At 36.6% G+C, this 17,406-nt stretch overlaps 1 protein-coding gene across 6 annotated transcripts in view; it reads left to right on the forward strand.

Annotated features, from left to right (window-relative positions):
* ARHGAP32 (Rho GTPase activating protein 32) overlaps positions 1–17,406 on the forward strand; it is a 191,650-nt gene that overhangs the window by 124,247 nt on the left and 49,997 nt on the right. For 4 of the 6 annotated variants that reach the window (XM_043873299.1, XM_043873280.1, XM_043873289.1 and 1 more), the window contains 3 exons: positions 296–418; positions 2,008–2,085; positions 13,274–13,355. In XM_043873299.1, the coding sequence (XP_043729234.1) occupies positions 296–418; positions 2,008–2,085; positions 13,274–13,355 (283 nt within the window). Of the gene's footprint in view, positions 1–295; positions 419–2,007; positions 2,086–13,273; positions 13,356–17,406 lie in introns of those variants that run through there. The other 2 variants (XM_043873316.1, XM_043873324.1) reach the window with 2 other exon arrangements.

The raw sequence follows: 17,406 nt of genomic DNA on the forward strand, positions 1-17,406 counted from the left end.
AATTATTTAATCTTCTGTAATTTATGTAAATCTCTTTGGCTTTAGCATCTTCATTGTTAGGTATTGATAATGATGATAAGTATCTTTTAAAGTTGTGAAGATTCAATTATATATATAATATATGTACAATGCAATGACTGGTATATAGTAAGTAGTCAGTAAGTGGGTTTTTTTTTTTCTTTTAAGATTCTTTGGGTTATAGTTTTTCTAAATCGAGTTGAGTTATATAGATACACCAAGAAACTTGCAAGTCCCATGTCTTTAACCATCTCATAGTATATTTTCTTTGTTCTAGATTGATAATAAGGGAAATCACCTTCTAGTTCATGAAGAATCCTCTATTAACACTCCTGCTGTTGGTGCTGCCCATGTTATCAAGAGGTACACTGCTCGGGCCCCAGATGAATTGACCTTAGAGGTAAGTGACCAAAGATACTCTGTGTTAGCTCAGTCCGTGCTGCCTTTCTAGCCTCATCTTTGTGTCAGTCATTTACTTAACAAAAAGCACCAGGTGTTTCTGCCCATTATTGTCTTCAGCCTGGCATGCCATCTATTTTTATTTTAATGACTATACTCATTCTTAAAAATTCAGCTTAAATGTCCCCCATTTCTTCTAGGAAGTCTCCCTGATTTTCTTCCTTCTACTCCAAGAAATACATACTCCACTTCTCCCCCTACCCCACCCCCACCCCCGCCCCTCTGCCCCACTAACTCCTGCCCAGAGCCTGCACTGAATGTCATTCTGAGCTGTTCTCAAGGCTTATCTCTGAGAGTCACTTATTACATTCAATCAAAGTTGTTCTCCTCTTTGTCTCTATGAGCTTCTTGAAAGCCAGATCTTCTTGTCTTTTGTCTTTTTTTTTTTGGCACCTAAAAACAATACCCAGTGATACTTTTTCTTTTTATTCATAGATTGAGGTAAAGACCAAATGAAAAGTGAAATGAACATTTCTTGCTATCAGATACAAAAAAAGGGGATTTAAGTTTCTTCTGTTAATACTGGCTGATGAGAGATCAAAAGAAAATGCTGGCAATTATTCAATTTAAGAGAAAAAAAGTGTACGTTTTTACAGTACAGAATTCAAATAGTTCTCAACTAAATTTTTAGCTCTATACACAAAGAATCCTTGATCTTGAAAGATACCGTGTCTGTTAGCAAATATGGTTTTGTGAAGAGGATGTTCATGACTGGAAAAATTAGTCATGAATATACCACAAAAATTCGTGAAGCAATATTGTGTACACTAGCAACATTGTTCTGCAGTGCCTAACTGGTTTATCACAGAGATCATCACTTATTTTGATTGAAGATTACAACTTCCTTTAAGTATATTATTAAAAACTATTTTTGCTATTTTTATACTTAGGATTTTGTAAAAGTTTGTATAAACTCATTAGTTTGTCTTTTAGGGTGAACAAAGTCAGCTGTTCAATAGGAATGTTATATTGAACCGCCTTTTGAAAGAAATGTAGCTGTCATTCAATTTTACATGTACTAAGAATAACCCAGTAATTGCAGACATCTTAGAGCGTTCCTATATAATGAAATAAGATACGTGAATTGCTCAGCCCAGTGCCTGGCACATGGCAAGCAGCTCACTGAGTGTATTAATAGAAGCTGTTGTTGTTCTAAATATGGTAATTTAAAATTTCCTTTTATAAGTGAATCTGATCACCTTTAGCAGCAGCAGTAATAGTTTTTTAACTCTGTGATGATGCCTAGTGTTAAAAAATCTCACACTGTCAATCAGGCTTTCTGAAGTTACTACACATGTTACTTGGACCACAGTCTTCGTGCTGCTTAACTTTTTGTAAACCTCTCCTTAACAAATGGTTAAGATTATTAAATTCTTTACAGAAAGAAATATTAATGTCTTTCTAGAAATAATGAGCCAGAGAATAAGATACAGTTCAGATTTAAAGTTTAACAGTTTAGATTTACATTCTAGGCAGACGATTGCTTTACAATTTGATTAAAAACATTTCACTTAACATGTTTTCTCCTAGGTGGGAGACATTGTTTCTGTTATTGACATGCCCCCCAAAGTGTTAAGTACATGGTGGAGAGGCAAGCATGGATTTCAGGTAGGCAACAAAGAATTCGGTGTGAAAAATTCAAAGAACATGTTCTCTTTTGGTAGTAGTTCTGTTTACAGTGGTGTGCTGGCAGTGGACTTTGTTATCAGAAATTTTGTCTGCAGTGGTAAAAAAAAAAAAAAATGTAGATGACGTTAGACTTGGGTTTCCTTTTCTAGTTACTGCTGTGGAAGAAGATCTCTTCTGTCCCACACGGTGGAATAGTTGAAGTGTGAGGAGAGCCACCTGCCTGCTGACCTCTTTTAGATTATCGGGCCTGTAACTGTGGCTCACTTTTCATAGTGGTTTAAAATCATGAATCACATATGTTTTCCCTCTAGTTAAGTCAGCTTGATCAGTGTCTTTTAATGCATTATAACTGTTAATGTAAACAGTGTGTTAATAGCTGAATAACAGCAGAATCTAAGGCTGTCTCTTTCTTTTTCCTTATATGCCTAAGTAATTTGAGACCTGACAACAGCATCTCTTAGATGTCACTAATTTCCACAGGATAGAAAAGTTTCCTTTTAGCTTTTAAAACTATCACTAGAAGAACATCTAAAAATGCTTTAAAATTGCATCCTTAGTATATAACTCGTGGGTTTTAGTTGCCTATTTATAACAATGTTCCTAAAATGCTGGGTAGATTAAATGCTCATGCTGTACAGTTGGAAATGTTAATGGCTGTTATATAAATACAGCTTTATATGCATATAAAAACTATTAGATTTCTATAAAATGTGTTTTATGAAAAAAAATCATACAGTTTAAAACAGGACAGCATGGTGGCTAAAAACATGGGTTCTGATGCTATATCTCTTGGGTTTTAATCTTGTGTTATTTTCAGCAAGTTGCTTTACTTTTCTGTACTTCAGTTTCCCCATTTGTAAAATGGGGATTGTAGGATTGCTGTTAATCTCTTAAGATTATCGAGAAGATTAAATGTGTGAGGATAAAATATGTAAAGTACCTAGAGCAGACTTGGTGCATATTTCTCACTCAATAAATGTTGATTTTTAAATGTACATAATTCAAATAAAACTTGATTTGATTTACACCTCAATTTGTTATAAAGCATTCATAACAATTTAATTTGTTAACACCAAATTAACACTAAATTGATTAACCTTATATCTTTGTTACCCACAAATTTTCTCACGTGTATTAATTGTAGTTCTACTTTAGCTGTGCTGATTTCTTAATTGCTATTAATAATTGGTGCTTCTGATTAAATATAAAACTAAATGGAAAGCTGGTCTTAACCAGCTTTTTATTAAGGGATCTTATTAAGGGATAAGGGATCCCTTATCTTATTAAGGGATCAATTCTTCACGTTCATGGAAATGAGCTATAAATGGTAGGGACCCAACAGGATGAAAAAGTAAATTTGGCTTTTAAATGATAGTTGTGTTTCAGTCTTGCTATTACTTCCTCTCTCAACAGCCTTAGACCGGTCACTTGCTTTCTTTGGACTACAGTAGCAGGAGACGAGGGGCTGGGCTTGGCCCTGGGGTAGCTTGAACAGTGGTCTTCCTGGGAATCAAGGCCATTTGGAGCTGCCCACTCTCAGGAGAGAGGGTGGAGGGGAGCAGAGATGTGGGCTGTTGCTTCTCAGGCTGTGGGCCGGCCTTGCGGTGTGCTGCTCTGACCCTGGAGGAGAGTGTTCTGGAGATGTGTTGTCAGTATGTGGGCCCCGTGTCTCCACCGCAGGTCTGCCTTGCTCGATGTGTTTCTGATGTGTTATGTGGGCTCCCCTGTTTTCCCCTCAGTCACAGGGATTGTTGTCTCTGGCCAGCTGTCGGGACATGACAGAGTGCAGGTGGCATGCGGAACCTTTCCCTTCATTCCAGCGAGCTGATGCTGTGCAGTTGCTAGCTTGTGACTTTGTTTTATTTTTTATTATTATTTTAAAAATAATTAATAGATTCTTATCATTTAGTACAAATTTACAGAATAATTGACCAGATAATACACCAAGTTTCATATACTATCTATCCCACACACATAGTTTCTCCTGTTAACATATTGCTTTATGTTTTATAATTCACTGAATGGAATTAGCAAAATGCTGATCTTTATTAACCACAAGCTGATGAGCAGAGTTTACCTACAGCGCAGTGTAACCACTGTTTCTGGGAGTGGTCCGAGGAACACCAGGTCCAGAATCACATGGATAAGACTACAAAGTGTTAGTGTCACATCCTCCACCACAGTGATGGAAACAGTGTTGAGGTTTGCTTTTTGTTACATTTAATGAACCAATATTTGCACATGATTATTAACTATAATCCATATTTTCATTAAGACTCACTCTTTGTGATGTCTGTAGTTCTGTGGGTTTTCACAAGTGCATAATGACATGGATCATTCATACAAAGTGATTTCCCAGTCCTTGAAATGTTCTGTGCTCTCACCTGTCCATCTTCTCTCCTCCTGATCTCTGACAAGCACTGATTACTATCTCCATAGATTTGCCTTTTCCAAAGCATTGTATAATTGGAATCATATGGTATAATATGGAGCCTTTTCAAGCTGGCTTTCAAGCTGCACTTAAGGTTCCTCCAGATCGTTCCATGATTTGATAGTTCCTTTGTTATCATTCATTTATCATTCATGGTTATGAATGTGCCATAATTTTGTTTTTCCATCCACTTATTAAAATGCATCTTGGTTGCTTCTAGTTTGGGGCATTTATGAATAATATTGCTGTATATATCCACATGCAGATTTTTGTGTGGATATGTTTTCAGCTCCTTCAGGTAAATACCACGGAGTACACTTGCTGTGTTGTATGGTAAGATCATGCTTAGGTTTGTAAGAAACCACCAAACTGTCTTTTAAAGTGGTTCTGCCATTTTGCCTTCCCACCAGCAACAGTGGTGATGCTGCTCTGCATTCTCATCTACATTTGATGGTTCTCAGTTGGTTTGTTTGTTCTCAATCATTCTAATAGGCGTGTGATGGCATTTATTACATTGTTGTCAGAATTTGCAAATAAAGTCAGTCCAAGGAATGGCATTTACTGATACAGATAAGGGTGTTGTACTGCTGTCTTCATTTCTCTATTACTAATAACTCCTTCTACTCTCTCTTCACCTCTGATTCTCAAACTTTATTTGGTGAGCTTATGATGTGTTGCATAGGGAACATGTCAAAACATAAAATCCTGTGACATAAACCCTCAGGTTCTGTCTCAGTGATTGTGGGATAGGATTAAGATACATTCTTATCCATGTGATTCTGGCCCCGGTGTTCCTTAGACCACTCTGCTGGAAGCAGTGCTTACTCTGAGCTGTAGGTAAATCAGTCAATCAGCTGGTGGTTGATAAAGGTCAACATTCTGCCAAGTTCTAGTCTGTATGTTGTTTTAACCTAGACCATAATTTAGCTGTGGGAACAGAAGGATTAGTTCATCCATGTTTCTAAATTATACTGTGACTGTGTTTCTTTTCTTAAACTTCTAGGAGTAGGAAGTGTGAAATTATATTAACTATAGTAATTTGAAATGCTGAAATCTTTTTTTTTTACTTGTCTTCTAAAGAGTATATTGAGCCTTTTACCTTTGTTTTCTGAAGAGTTTCATCATGTAATGTATATTTCAGAAAGAAAAAAAAACCTCATTTTCTTTCTTGTTAAAAATACATGGCCTTTTTGTGTCTGCTGGTGGACTGTGGTTGGAAATGTGAGGTGAGGTGTCTGGAAGGTCTTTTTTTTCCTTATATAACAGGCATGTTACAAATGTAAAGTGTTAATGTCTGAGGATTATTTGTTTATGCCGTGTTTCTCAGAATTTTATCTGGGAGCCGTAAGTATCAGAATGACCTGAGAAACATATTAAAACCAGATAAAACTGATCTCTGGAGATGGGGGACAGAAATCTGAATTTTATCATGTTCCTCAGATGATTATTAAGTACAAAATGTGAGAACCACTGACTCAGCCTCCCTGTGTTTATCCTGTGCAGGTAGAGAAAGAATTAAAACTCTGCTTAGTGAGTGTTCTCCTTTTCCCCCAGAAAAGCTCCCAAGACATATTTGGGATGCAGTCAGCCTAATGGATAAAATACCACTTAGAGTGTGACAGAATCCTATTCAGTCATGTTCTCTTGGTTCTCCGCAAGATGGTCAAGGGTCACTGGATTTATTTTCGTAGTTACCCCAGCCTGTCGTGTGAGGGTTTCCATGCACGAATGGCAGAGAAGCAGCTCTTCAGCAATAAGCATTCCCTTACCTCAGGAGTTTAACGTGGTTCCAGAAAGCTTACTTTCAGAAAAGCCTTCTTTATCCCACGGGGAAGATGTTTGGAAACCTTGGCTCTTGCAGTAAGTAGTTTAATAGAGGAAGACAGTTCACCCACTTATTTATATGAAGACCATCATTTTATGTGCAGAATTCAAAGCTGCACCTTTTCATTACTCAAAATTAAGTAGAGCAGAATATTTCCTCTCCAGTTGAGTAATAGGAAAATTACATAATTTTTCATCTGTAGTGTTTACAGGATTTCAGGGGAAGGGAGAGTCAGAGTGTGGTGCTACAAATACAAGGCATTGTAACACTTCTTGGTTCTCTTCTGTGTGCTTCCTGTTAACCTTTAATTCTCACACTAGAAGAAGGTACTTTGATTACCTCTCTTACTGACAAAGAAACTAAAGCAAAAGAGGACTAAACTACTGGCCTGTTATTATTTTGCTGTTTAGTGTCAGGGCTTAGGTAGAAACTTAGGTATTCTGGGCAAAGAACAGATCATAGTAGTAGTGCAGTGAACCAGTAGTGGCTTCTACTTGTCTACATGTGTGAATCATCGATTTCTAAGGTTAAAAAAAATGGCAGAGGATCACCTGGTCCTAAATTGTCACCTTACAATTGAAGAAATCAAAGGAATTTGGGAAGATGGTTTTGGTTCGTAAAGACAGTAAGTCAGTGATACAGCCAGACATGAACTTGGTGAGTTGTGGTTTTGTATTTCTCCCCCTTGGATCACAAAACATATGTAAATTTTCTGAAATTATTTTCTTTGTTTCTTATTGCTGTCTTTATTTTTCTTTCTAGTGCCATTAGCAGCTGCCGTTGACATTTAGAGAGAAACTAGTTTCTAGATAGCCTTTTGTTAATTTATTATAACTTCAAAATAAGTCCTACCAAATGATTCTTAAACATTCAGTTTCTTGGAAATTATTGAAAAAAATGGCTTACAGAAGTAGTTCTTAGCATCATCAAACCATACACCCATTTGTTATGATAAATAATTTCTAAAATCCTTCCTTAGAATTCAGAAATGAAATTTACAAATGACATAACAAGATACAGACACAATTTCAAAAAAGTCAATATAATTTTTCACATATAATATAAAAGAGAAATAAAAGTGAGTTGCATACTTGAAATACACAGTTGTGTATACTAGGGACAACTTCATGGAAGTCTTGTTACTTCAAATGTAATGCGCAGACCAGTAGCATTAACCTCAATCACAAAACAGAATAAAACTTACTTGTAATAGTATCAAAACTATGAATGACTTAGGGATATATCGGAAGAAAGATACAAAAGATCTGTGTACTGAAAACTACAAAGCATTTCTGAGATAAAGAATATTTTAAAAACGAGAGATATATACCCTATGTATGGGTTGGAAGTCTTTATGTTGTTAAAATATCATCTCTTCTAAAATTAATCCCAGTCAAAATCCCAGCAGGTTTTTTTGTGGAAATCAATACACAGATTTAATAATTCATATGGAAATACAAAGGACCTAGAAAAAAACAGCCAAAACAAATTTGAAAAAGAAGAGCAGAGTCAGAGAACTAACACTAATTGATTTGAAGACGTAACTGTAAAACTGCAGTAACAATAGAATATGGCATTAGGGGAGAGATGGACAAGTAACTCAACAGGACAGAACAGTCAGAAGTAGACCCATACATACGTGGACGCTTGTTTTCAACAGAGGTTCAACATCCATTCAGTGAAAACATGATCTGTTTCACAAATGATGTTGGGACAGTTGGATATCCATATGCCTTCATAAATCCTTTTATTTTTTTCTTGTGCCATCTGCACGTATTAACACAAAATAGGTCATGTACCCAAAATGTATATCTTAAACTAAAAAGCTTCTAAAAGAAAACATAGGAGAAACTTTTGTGACTTTGGATTAGGCAAAGATTTCTTAGATGTGTTATCAGAACAATCATAAGATAATAAATTTCATCAAAATTTAACACTGCTGCTCTTTGAAAGGCGTTATTTATAAGACAATAAAAAGATGCATTACAGACTGGGAAAAAATATTTGCAGTGATTATATCTGATCAAGTACTTGTATCTCCAACATATAAAGAATTCTTAAAATTCAACATGAGGACAGAACTCAATTTAAAAAAATAGCAAATATGGGAACAGTTAACCAAAAACATACATGACAAATAAACCTGTCAAGAGATGCTTAACCACAGTGATTCAGTTCAGTTCAGTTCAGTTGCTCAGTTGTGTTCGACTCTGACCCCATGAATTGTAGCACGCCAGACCTCCCTGTCCATCACCAACTCCCGGAGTTTACTCAGACTCATGACCATCAAGTTGGTGATGTCATCCAGCCATCCCAATCCTCTGTCGTCTCCTTCTCCTCCTGCCCCCAATCCCTCCCAGCATCAGGGTCTTTTCCAATGAGTCAACTCTTCGCATGAGGTAGCCAAAGTATTAGAGTTTCAGCTTCAGCAGTGATTAGAGAAATGCAATTAAAATAACAGTGAGACCTTGCTACATACTTACTGGAACAGCAAGGATGTGGAGGAATTGGAACACTGACATAGTTGGGGCAATGTGAGATGCTCCAGCCAATTGGAAAACAGTTTGTCAGTGTTTCAAACATATACCGATGGCAGGATCAAGCCATTCTGCTCCTAGGTGTTTATCCAAGAGAAAAGAAGATCTGCCTTCATACAGAAACTCACAGGTGCCAGTTCATAGCAACCATATACATAATGGCCCTAAGCTGGAAGCAACCCAGTTATCTCATCAGCAAGAGATCAATGAATAAACGAACAGTGGCATTTACACGATAGAATGTTACTAAGGAATATAAAGGAAGAATTAGTGATAAATACAGCAACATGACGATCCTCAAAATAATTAATGAAAGAAAACCAACAACAAAGTACATTCTGCATGACTCTATTCATATAAAAGTGTAGGAACTGCAAAGTGATGTGTAGTGGTAGAACTTGGTTGCTTGTTGAGCAGGGGCGAGGGCTGCTAGGGAGAGGGAGAAATTACAGAGAGTTACAAGGAAACTCTGGGGGTTGATAAATATGTTCATAATTTTGAATGTGGATACAGTTTTATGGGTGTCAACTTATCAGAATGTACATTTTAAATGTGCACAGCTTGTTTGTCAGCTATACCTCAGTAAAAGTGGGAAAGAACTACAGAAGCATCTGAGTTAACTTTTCATGTGTCTAATCCTATGACAGTTTCCATCTCTTCTGCCTCTGTGTCTCTTACATCCATATACTCTTCTTTCTTCTTCATGCCAAACTGACTCAGGGGAAAACTACCAGACTGAAGGTTCTCTCTCCCTCCTTTAAGCCCATCCCTCAGCCTTGTCCTTTTTTTTTTTTTCTGTTGTTTTATTTTTATTAGCTATTCCTCTACCCTTGTGGACGCCGGATGCTCATCTTTTCTTTTCTTTCCCTCCTCTTCCTAGAGTAGAAATTCATTTTGACTCCTGCCAAATATATTGAATTCCTCTCACCTTTCTCAGTCATTTAAATTAGAGCTTTAGAAAATGCCACTTCTGCAGAGAAAACAATACAGGAAACAGGAAAATATAATTCATAGCTCATATTGTTGGAATTCCAGTCACTTTTAACATTGAGCATTTTGAGTTTATTAGAGTTAATTTATATTTGGTAAAATATTGGCTTAAGTATGCACTATGTTTTGTCAGACCTCTTCACTGTGACCCATCCTTCTTGGATGGCCCTGCACGGCATGGTTAATAGCTTCATTGAGTTACGCAAGCCCCTTCGCCATAAGGCTGTGATCCATGAAGTGGCAGAAAATTTAAAATGTTCATTAACTGTAATTTTAGGGTTAGTTATGTGTGTATTTTCAATGGAACACAGTTTCATTTTTTTATGGTTGAAATTTTATAATAAGAAAATAGAATCTATTGCTTTTCTCAAGTACACAGAATTAGCTCTTTTAAGTAAGACAGTTATCTTAACTGTCTTACTTAAGATAACTGTCTTAAGTAAAGAGTTACAGTTAGAAGTGCTTTTGGCTTCAAGAAACAAAAGCAAACAGAAAAGGTATCATTGCTGCAGTTGAGTCAGCAGCTTAATGAAGCTAGGCAGAATTATCTAAGATCCTCTTGGCCTTTCTTTAAGTAAGGTTAGATGATTGCGACTGCTGATCCATTCCCAACACCTGGGTACACAGCAGAAAGAAGAGACAGAATAGTCGTAGTAGAGCTTTTCACATGTGCCATGGCTACACCCTGAACGCAAGGAATCTGGAAAACTGAGTATTTAGTTCAGCTAGCATTTAGTAATCGGAGAAGGCAATGGCAACCCACCCCAGTACTCTTGCCTGGAGAATCCCATGGACGGGGGAGCCTGGTAGGCTACAGTCCACGGGGTCGCTAAGAGTCGGATAGGACTGAGCGACTTCACTTTCACTTTTCACTTTCATGCATTGGAGAAAGAAAGAGCAACCCCTCCAGTGTTCTTGCCTGGAGAATCCCAGGGACGGGGGAGCCTGGTGGGCTGCCGTCTATGGGGTCGCACAGAGTCGGACACGACTGACGTGACTTAGCAGCAGCAGAAGCATTTAGTAATATTGCACTTTATACTAAAGGGAGATAGGCGAGCAGGGATGGGAATTAGACGTTGGGTGAACCTCCCATGGACCTACCTCTGCATAATACACAGCAGCTTTCCCCCCATATACCTGGACCTTGAGACATTTAAAAGGTGAAAGTGCAACTAGTATGTACCAATTTGATATAATTCCTTAAAGAAGATCATTAAGCTTTGTTGAATCTTGTGAAGAAATAATGGCAAGCTATTTTTATTTGCTGACAGATATTTGAGTTTAGAAACTAGACTAGGTGCTTTTACACAGATTATTCAGGTAGCTAATGATGTCCCATTTTTATGAATTAAGAAACAGATATTAAGCAATTTGCTGCAGATCACAGAGCCTAGGAAATGAGTGGTCTTTTCTCTATAGCGAATTGCAGAAGATGTTTATAAATGGAAATGAATTAGAATTTTATGGAAAGAGTGATATTTGATAGTGAGGAAACTTAAGTACATGCAGGCAAAAGGTAGTAGGTATTACATGTCACATCTATACATTGGAGGAGCCGAAACCCTCTAGGTCTTCTAGTGGCCAACATACTGGAATAATAAAGAACAGATAATGTTGCACAAGTGCTTACTACATTCGTTTTGCTTATACTCATCTGTTTAATCCTCATAACAAACCTTATGAGTTAGGCACAAGATCATTATGTTTAGAGGAAGAAACTGAAACGGAGCCTAAGTTATAAACCCAGCCCAGTAAGTGGCAGGCCTAGAATAGAACCGAGGCCCTCTTAATCCTGGGGCTAGGTGCATGCTCAGTTGCTTAAGTTGTGTCCAACTCCTTGTGACCCCATGGACTGTAACCCACCAGGCTTCTCTGTCCATGAAATTCTCCAGGCAAGAATACTGGAGTGGGTTGCCATGCCCTCCTCCAGGGGATCTTCCTGACCCAGGGATTGAACCCATATCTCCTGCATTGCAGGTGGATTCTTTACCCACTGACCCACCTGGGAAGCCCCAATCCCGGGGCTACACTTAACCATAAGTAATTCCCTTAGAAGTGGTTTGTGTAAGAGAGAATGAGAAGGATTTTTCAAATTGATTCTCATCTGGTTCTAACCAATCTTGGAAGAATTTCTACTTGTTGATTAGTTAAATAGGAAGTTGAGTAAAATATGGTATAGAATTTCACCAATAAAACAGATACTTACAGCATCATTTTAGAAGGCAGTGCATATAGGAACTTTAAGATCCTAAATCAGATCTTTTAAACAAGCTGATAGTTTATTAATAAGCCCTTTCAACTCATGATAACTGGTTACATCTTCATAATTTTAAGAGCTAACATAGAATATCGATCAAGAAATTGAAGTAAGAATGCAGCAAATTAGTATGTGAAATACTCCCACACAGATGAAAATTATACAGCTCAGACCTTCACGATGAGTCAGACTCTTGGAAAGCTGTTCCTTTCTTCCCCAGAGTCTGTCAACAGAGGGATGTACAAAGTGATGTAGTTTTCTTGTTTCAGCTTTAACATCTGCTGCTTGGCAGCCCAATCATATTCCTATCTAAGAAAACATCTATAAATATTGGTAAAAATTTCCTTTTTACTTTTGTTTCCCGGATCTTCATATCTGTATTCATTCTGTTGGCTATGTAGTATCTCTTGGTGATCTGGAGCTCAGTATTTTCCTATCACAGCTCCTTGGGGGTCTTCCTAACACCACGAGCAACTTGCTACCAGGTCAATTTGGTGTGCTTTTTCAAAGCCGAGATTGGTTGTTTTCTTCTCTTGCTTCCCCACTTATCCACACACTTCTGACTCTTTACCAAGAATGAATACCAGAATTTTAAGTGAGCAATTGTTTCGTCAGGTTACTTTAATTTAGTCTTGTCATTTTTCACTGAACCTATGAGAGAATGAAGAAAAAATAAACAAAAAAGTTGCATGTGGTTTAGTGTTGCTTTGAAAAAAAATCATAGAGAAGTCGGTAAATATGAAAGTGGGCAGTAGAGGTGTTCACACAACTGGATTGAAATTTCAGCAAAGTAAACTATTAACAGGTATAAATTATACCTCTTGCCATGCATAGCTTGGTATCAGACTAAATATTTTAATTAGAGTAAAAGAAGTTTGGGAAATTAAAAGCTAAAACTAGAAAAGAAGACAGACTTTTAGGCAAATAAAACACATGCCTCTATATACTCATAGCAACAGCTTGTTTTATTTGTTTGTATAATTGGCATCGTCAGTGATTTAGAGTCTTGGGATAGCAGAATCGCTGGGAGGGGCTGTGGAGCACATTACTGGAATTGAATTGGCAATGCTCACACACTGGTCTGTTCCCTGGTTTAGAATCCTCTCTCTGCTGCCTTTCTTCTTTAGGTGGGACTCTTCCCTGGACACTGTGTTGAGTTAATTAATCAGAAAGTTCCCCAGTCAGTGACCAACTCAGTGCCAAAACCAGGTGAGTACTCTTTCTCATTAGTGTGGTTATTTACCCACTGCTTAAAGATCCAGATTTTCTCTTCCAGTCAGGCACGCAGCTTGTTTAGCTGTTGTGTTCATTGTCATAATATGCATTCTTAATTTTAATGTGGTGTTGATTTTTAGTGTATTCTTTTTTCTCTGTTGATCATTTCACAAAGGTTTACATGCATTCAGAATTTTAGGCAATTTTAAGAACTGTTTGCTCCATTAAGCTTTGTCATTATTTGCTTTTGCAATTATATAGTAGGAATGTGGCTAATTAATGAGCAAAATGATAAAAGAAAATGCTAGGTTTAAGGACCTGACATGAAGATAATATGATTAGCTGAAAATTAATAAATGAAGGGAAAGTATATCTTATCAGTGCCTGTGAACATCCAAACTATTTTAAACAGCATTTCTTATTACTTATATAATATATTTACAGTGCTGCATAAGTGTGTGGAATATTGTACAGATATATAAAGCAGTGTGTTGTAGGGAGTAAAAATAAAAAACAGTGGAAACTTGTTTTTATTGGGGTGACTTAATCTGGATGAATTTTACAGAATACTTCATCAGGAACTTTTTAATGTAATGTAAATTTTTGGAAAGAAAATAAAAACAAAGAATAAAGAATTTAGAAGGAGGAGAAAGTGATCAAATGAATTTCTCCTTCTGCTTTACTCTCCCCTCATCCTGAGATTCTCAGTCTCTTTTCAAGGCATTTTTATCCTCTATTAAATCCTCCTTCTTTGGCCAAGCTTGTTAAGCATAAAACAACACTGTCAGAGAGAACTTACTTATTCATTAGTGGTTGTGATGGCTGTAGTTTTCTTTTCTTTTTGACATGTCGCATCAGTAACTTGGAAAAAAAAAACTCCTGTGCCCACTAGCAGACACTGCTTCTCCTCTCCCTCGCCCCAGCTCTAAGCAACTGCTAATCTACTTTCTGTCTCTAGAGTTCTCTGAGCTAGACCTTTCACACAAATGAAATGAATCATACAATATGTAGTCTTGTTGTAACTGGCTTCCTTCACTTAGCATAATGTTTTCAAGGTTCATCCATATATCAGTGCTTTATTCTCTCGTCTGGCTAAATAATAGTGCATTGTATGGTTATACAGTATTTATTTTATCCATTCACTTTGGATTTCCATTTTGGGTTATTTTGAATAATGCAATAATTAGTATACAAGTTTTGGTACATATATATATGTTTTCATTTCTTGATTATGTGTGTAGCAGTAGCATTGCAGGGTCATATGATAACTGTGTTCAACCTTTGGCGAAACCCCCAAACTAGTTTACCTTTGTAAACCAGCTGCACTGTTTTACACTTCCACCAGCAGTGTATATGAGAATTCAAATTGTTCCATTTCCTTGTTACTGTATTTTTGGTTATTGTTGTCTTAGTGGGTATTAAGTGATGCATCTTTATGGTTTTGATATGCATTTCCCTGATGGCTAATAATGTTGAACATCTTTTTATGTGTTTACTTATTACCCATTTGTGTATCTTTGGAGAAATGTTCAGACCTTTGTCTGTTTTTTAATTTGGTTGTCTTTTTACCATTGGGTCATGTTATACATTCCACATACAAGTCCTTTATCAGATAATGTGATTTGCAGACATACATTTCCTCAAATTCTGTGTTTTGTCTTTCATTTTCTTGATGGTATCTGTTGAAGCATAAATATTTTTAAATTTGATGAAGTTCAATTTATTTTTTTCTTTTCTCACTTATGCTTTTGATGTCTTATCTAAGAAGGTGTTGTTTAGCCCAAGGTCAATATTTACTTCTGTATTTTCTTTTAAGAAGTTTATAGTTTTAGATCTTCCTTTTTAGCCTACTACCTATTTTGAGTTAATTTTTGTGTATGGTTTTAAGGTTCAAGTCCATTGGATATCCAGTTATCTGAGCATGATTTGTTGAAAAGATTATTTCTTCCCTATTTAATTGACTTGACTCCCTTGTAGAAACTCAGTTGACCTTATACGCATTAAGTTATTTCTAGATTTTCAGTTCTGTTCCATTGATCTATATGTCTGTTCTTATTCCACTACCACCCTGTCTTGATTACCATTGCTTCGTAATAAATTTTGCAGTTGGGAGGTCCTCCTACTTTATTCTTTTTCAGGATTGATTTGGTTTTTCCAGGTGCCTTGCAATTCCACATGAATTTTAGAATCATCTTGTTAGTTCTAAAAGAAGATGGTTGGGATTCTGATAGGTATTTATTGAATCTACATATCAATTTGGAAAGTATTACCTTCCGGCCAGTATTTAAGTCTTTCAGTCCTTGAACATGGGGTTTTTTTTCCATTTGATTAGATCCTTCATGTCATTCAACTTCTTGTAGTTTTTTTTTTTTAAGTTCTGCATATCTGTTGTTAAATTTATTTTTATTCTTTTGATGCTTTTGTAAATGGAGTTGTTTTCTTAGTTTCATTTTCTTATCGTTTATTGCAAGTGCATAGAAATACAATTAATTTTGTATCTTAATCTTGTATCCTGAAACTTTGTTGAAATATTTATGAGTTCTGATAGGTTGTTAGCAGATTTCTTGGTGTATTCTATATGTAAGATCATGTCATTTGTGAATAGACATGTTTACTTCTTCCTTTCCAATATGGATGTTTTTTATGTCTTACTCTTGCCCAATTGCCCGGGATGTGCTACAGTGTTGAAGTTTTGAGAACAGGCATCCTTGTCTTACTTTTGACCTTTTAGGAGAAGTCGTCTAATTGTTTATTGTTATGTAAAAATTTTTAACTGTGTGGTTTTCATAGATGCCCTTTGTCAAGTTGACAAAGTACCCTTCAATTCCTAGTTTGTTGAATGATTTTATCACAGAAGGGTGTTGGATTTTGTCAGATACCATTTTCAATGTTATTTTATTTTCGGCTGTGCTGGGTCTTCTCTAGTTGTGGAGAGCAGGAGCTACTCTATTGTGGTGTGTGGGCTTCTTGTTGCGATGGCTTCTCACGTTTTTGCAGCATGGGCTCTGGGCCATGCGGGCTTCAGTAGTTGCGGCTCTCAGGCCCTAGTGCACAGGCTCAATAGCTGTGGCGCATGGGCTTAGTTGCTCCATGGCCTGTGGGATTTTCCCAGACTAGGGATCGAACCCATGTCTCTGGCATTGGCCAGTGGACTCTTCACCACTGAGCCACCAGGGAAGCCCTGTCCGATACTTTTATCCATCTGAGATGATCATGAGTTTTTGTGGTCACTGCTTTAAAGTTACCAAAATTCTATATCAAAAATTTACTGTTATTTCTTGTGTATTATTTTCATGTATTTCTGCTATAATAAACTTAACTTTTATTAATTATAAAGTCTTATCTTTGATCATGTTACCTCAGATATACTGTAAACTGTTTTTAAAAATTAGCTTAATATTGGGGAGGGAAGTGGGAGGGGGGTTCAGGGTGGGGAACACATGTACACCCATGGCTGATTCATGTCAATGTATGGCAAAACCCACTACAATATTGTAAAGTAATTAACCTCCAATTAAAATAAATAAATTTTAAAAAATTAGCTTAATATTGGTATTGTATCAAATGCTTTCTCCCATGTTCTGAATATGAAAGTGAATTTCTAATAGTGATAACCTCAAGCACTTTTAAAACGAGAAAGTTAATCAGTTATTGACATTTCTGGAAAATGGGTTTCTATGAATAGACCTGTATGGCGTTGTTAATTCTAAATTAGTAGTGATGTATAATGACAGCACACCTTCAAAAGCTAATATTTTATCTTTGGTGGGCAACATTTCAGGGCTGGCATAGGGAAATGTGCATTCTTAATACATTTTGAAAAGGATAATGTGAGTTCTATCAGCCTCAGGCTTGTTTCACACTTTAAAACTGTCTTTGCCTTCAGTACAAATAACTTGAATGTTCTATTTATTTTTAACATTGCCATCTGTCACTGTGAGATACCAGGTCTGAAAGATGGAGCTATAGTTTGAGACTGCAACTTAAAGCTCCCTATATTATTGCACAACAAGGGCAATAAGGAACATTTTCCCTTTGGAACTCT

Source organism: Cervus elaphus, chromosome 2, assembly GCF_910594005.1.
Source record: "Cervus elaphus chromosome 2, mCerEla1.1, whole genome shotgun sequence".
In the NCBI taxonomy this organism is placed as follows: domain Eukaryota; kingdom Metazoa; phylum Chordata; class Mammalia; order Artiodactyla; family Cervidae; genus Cervus; species Cervus elaphus.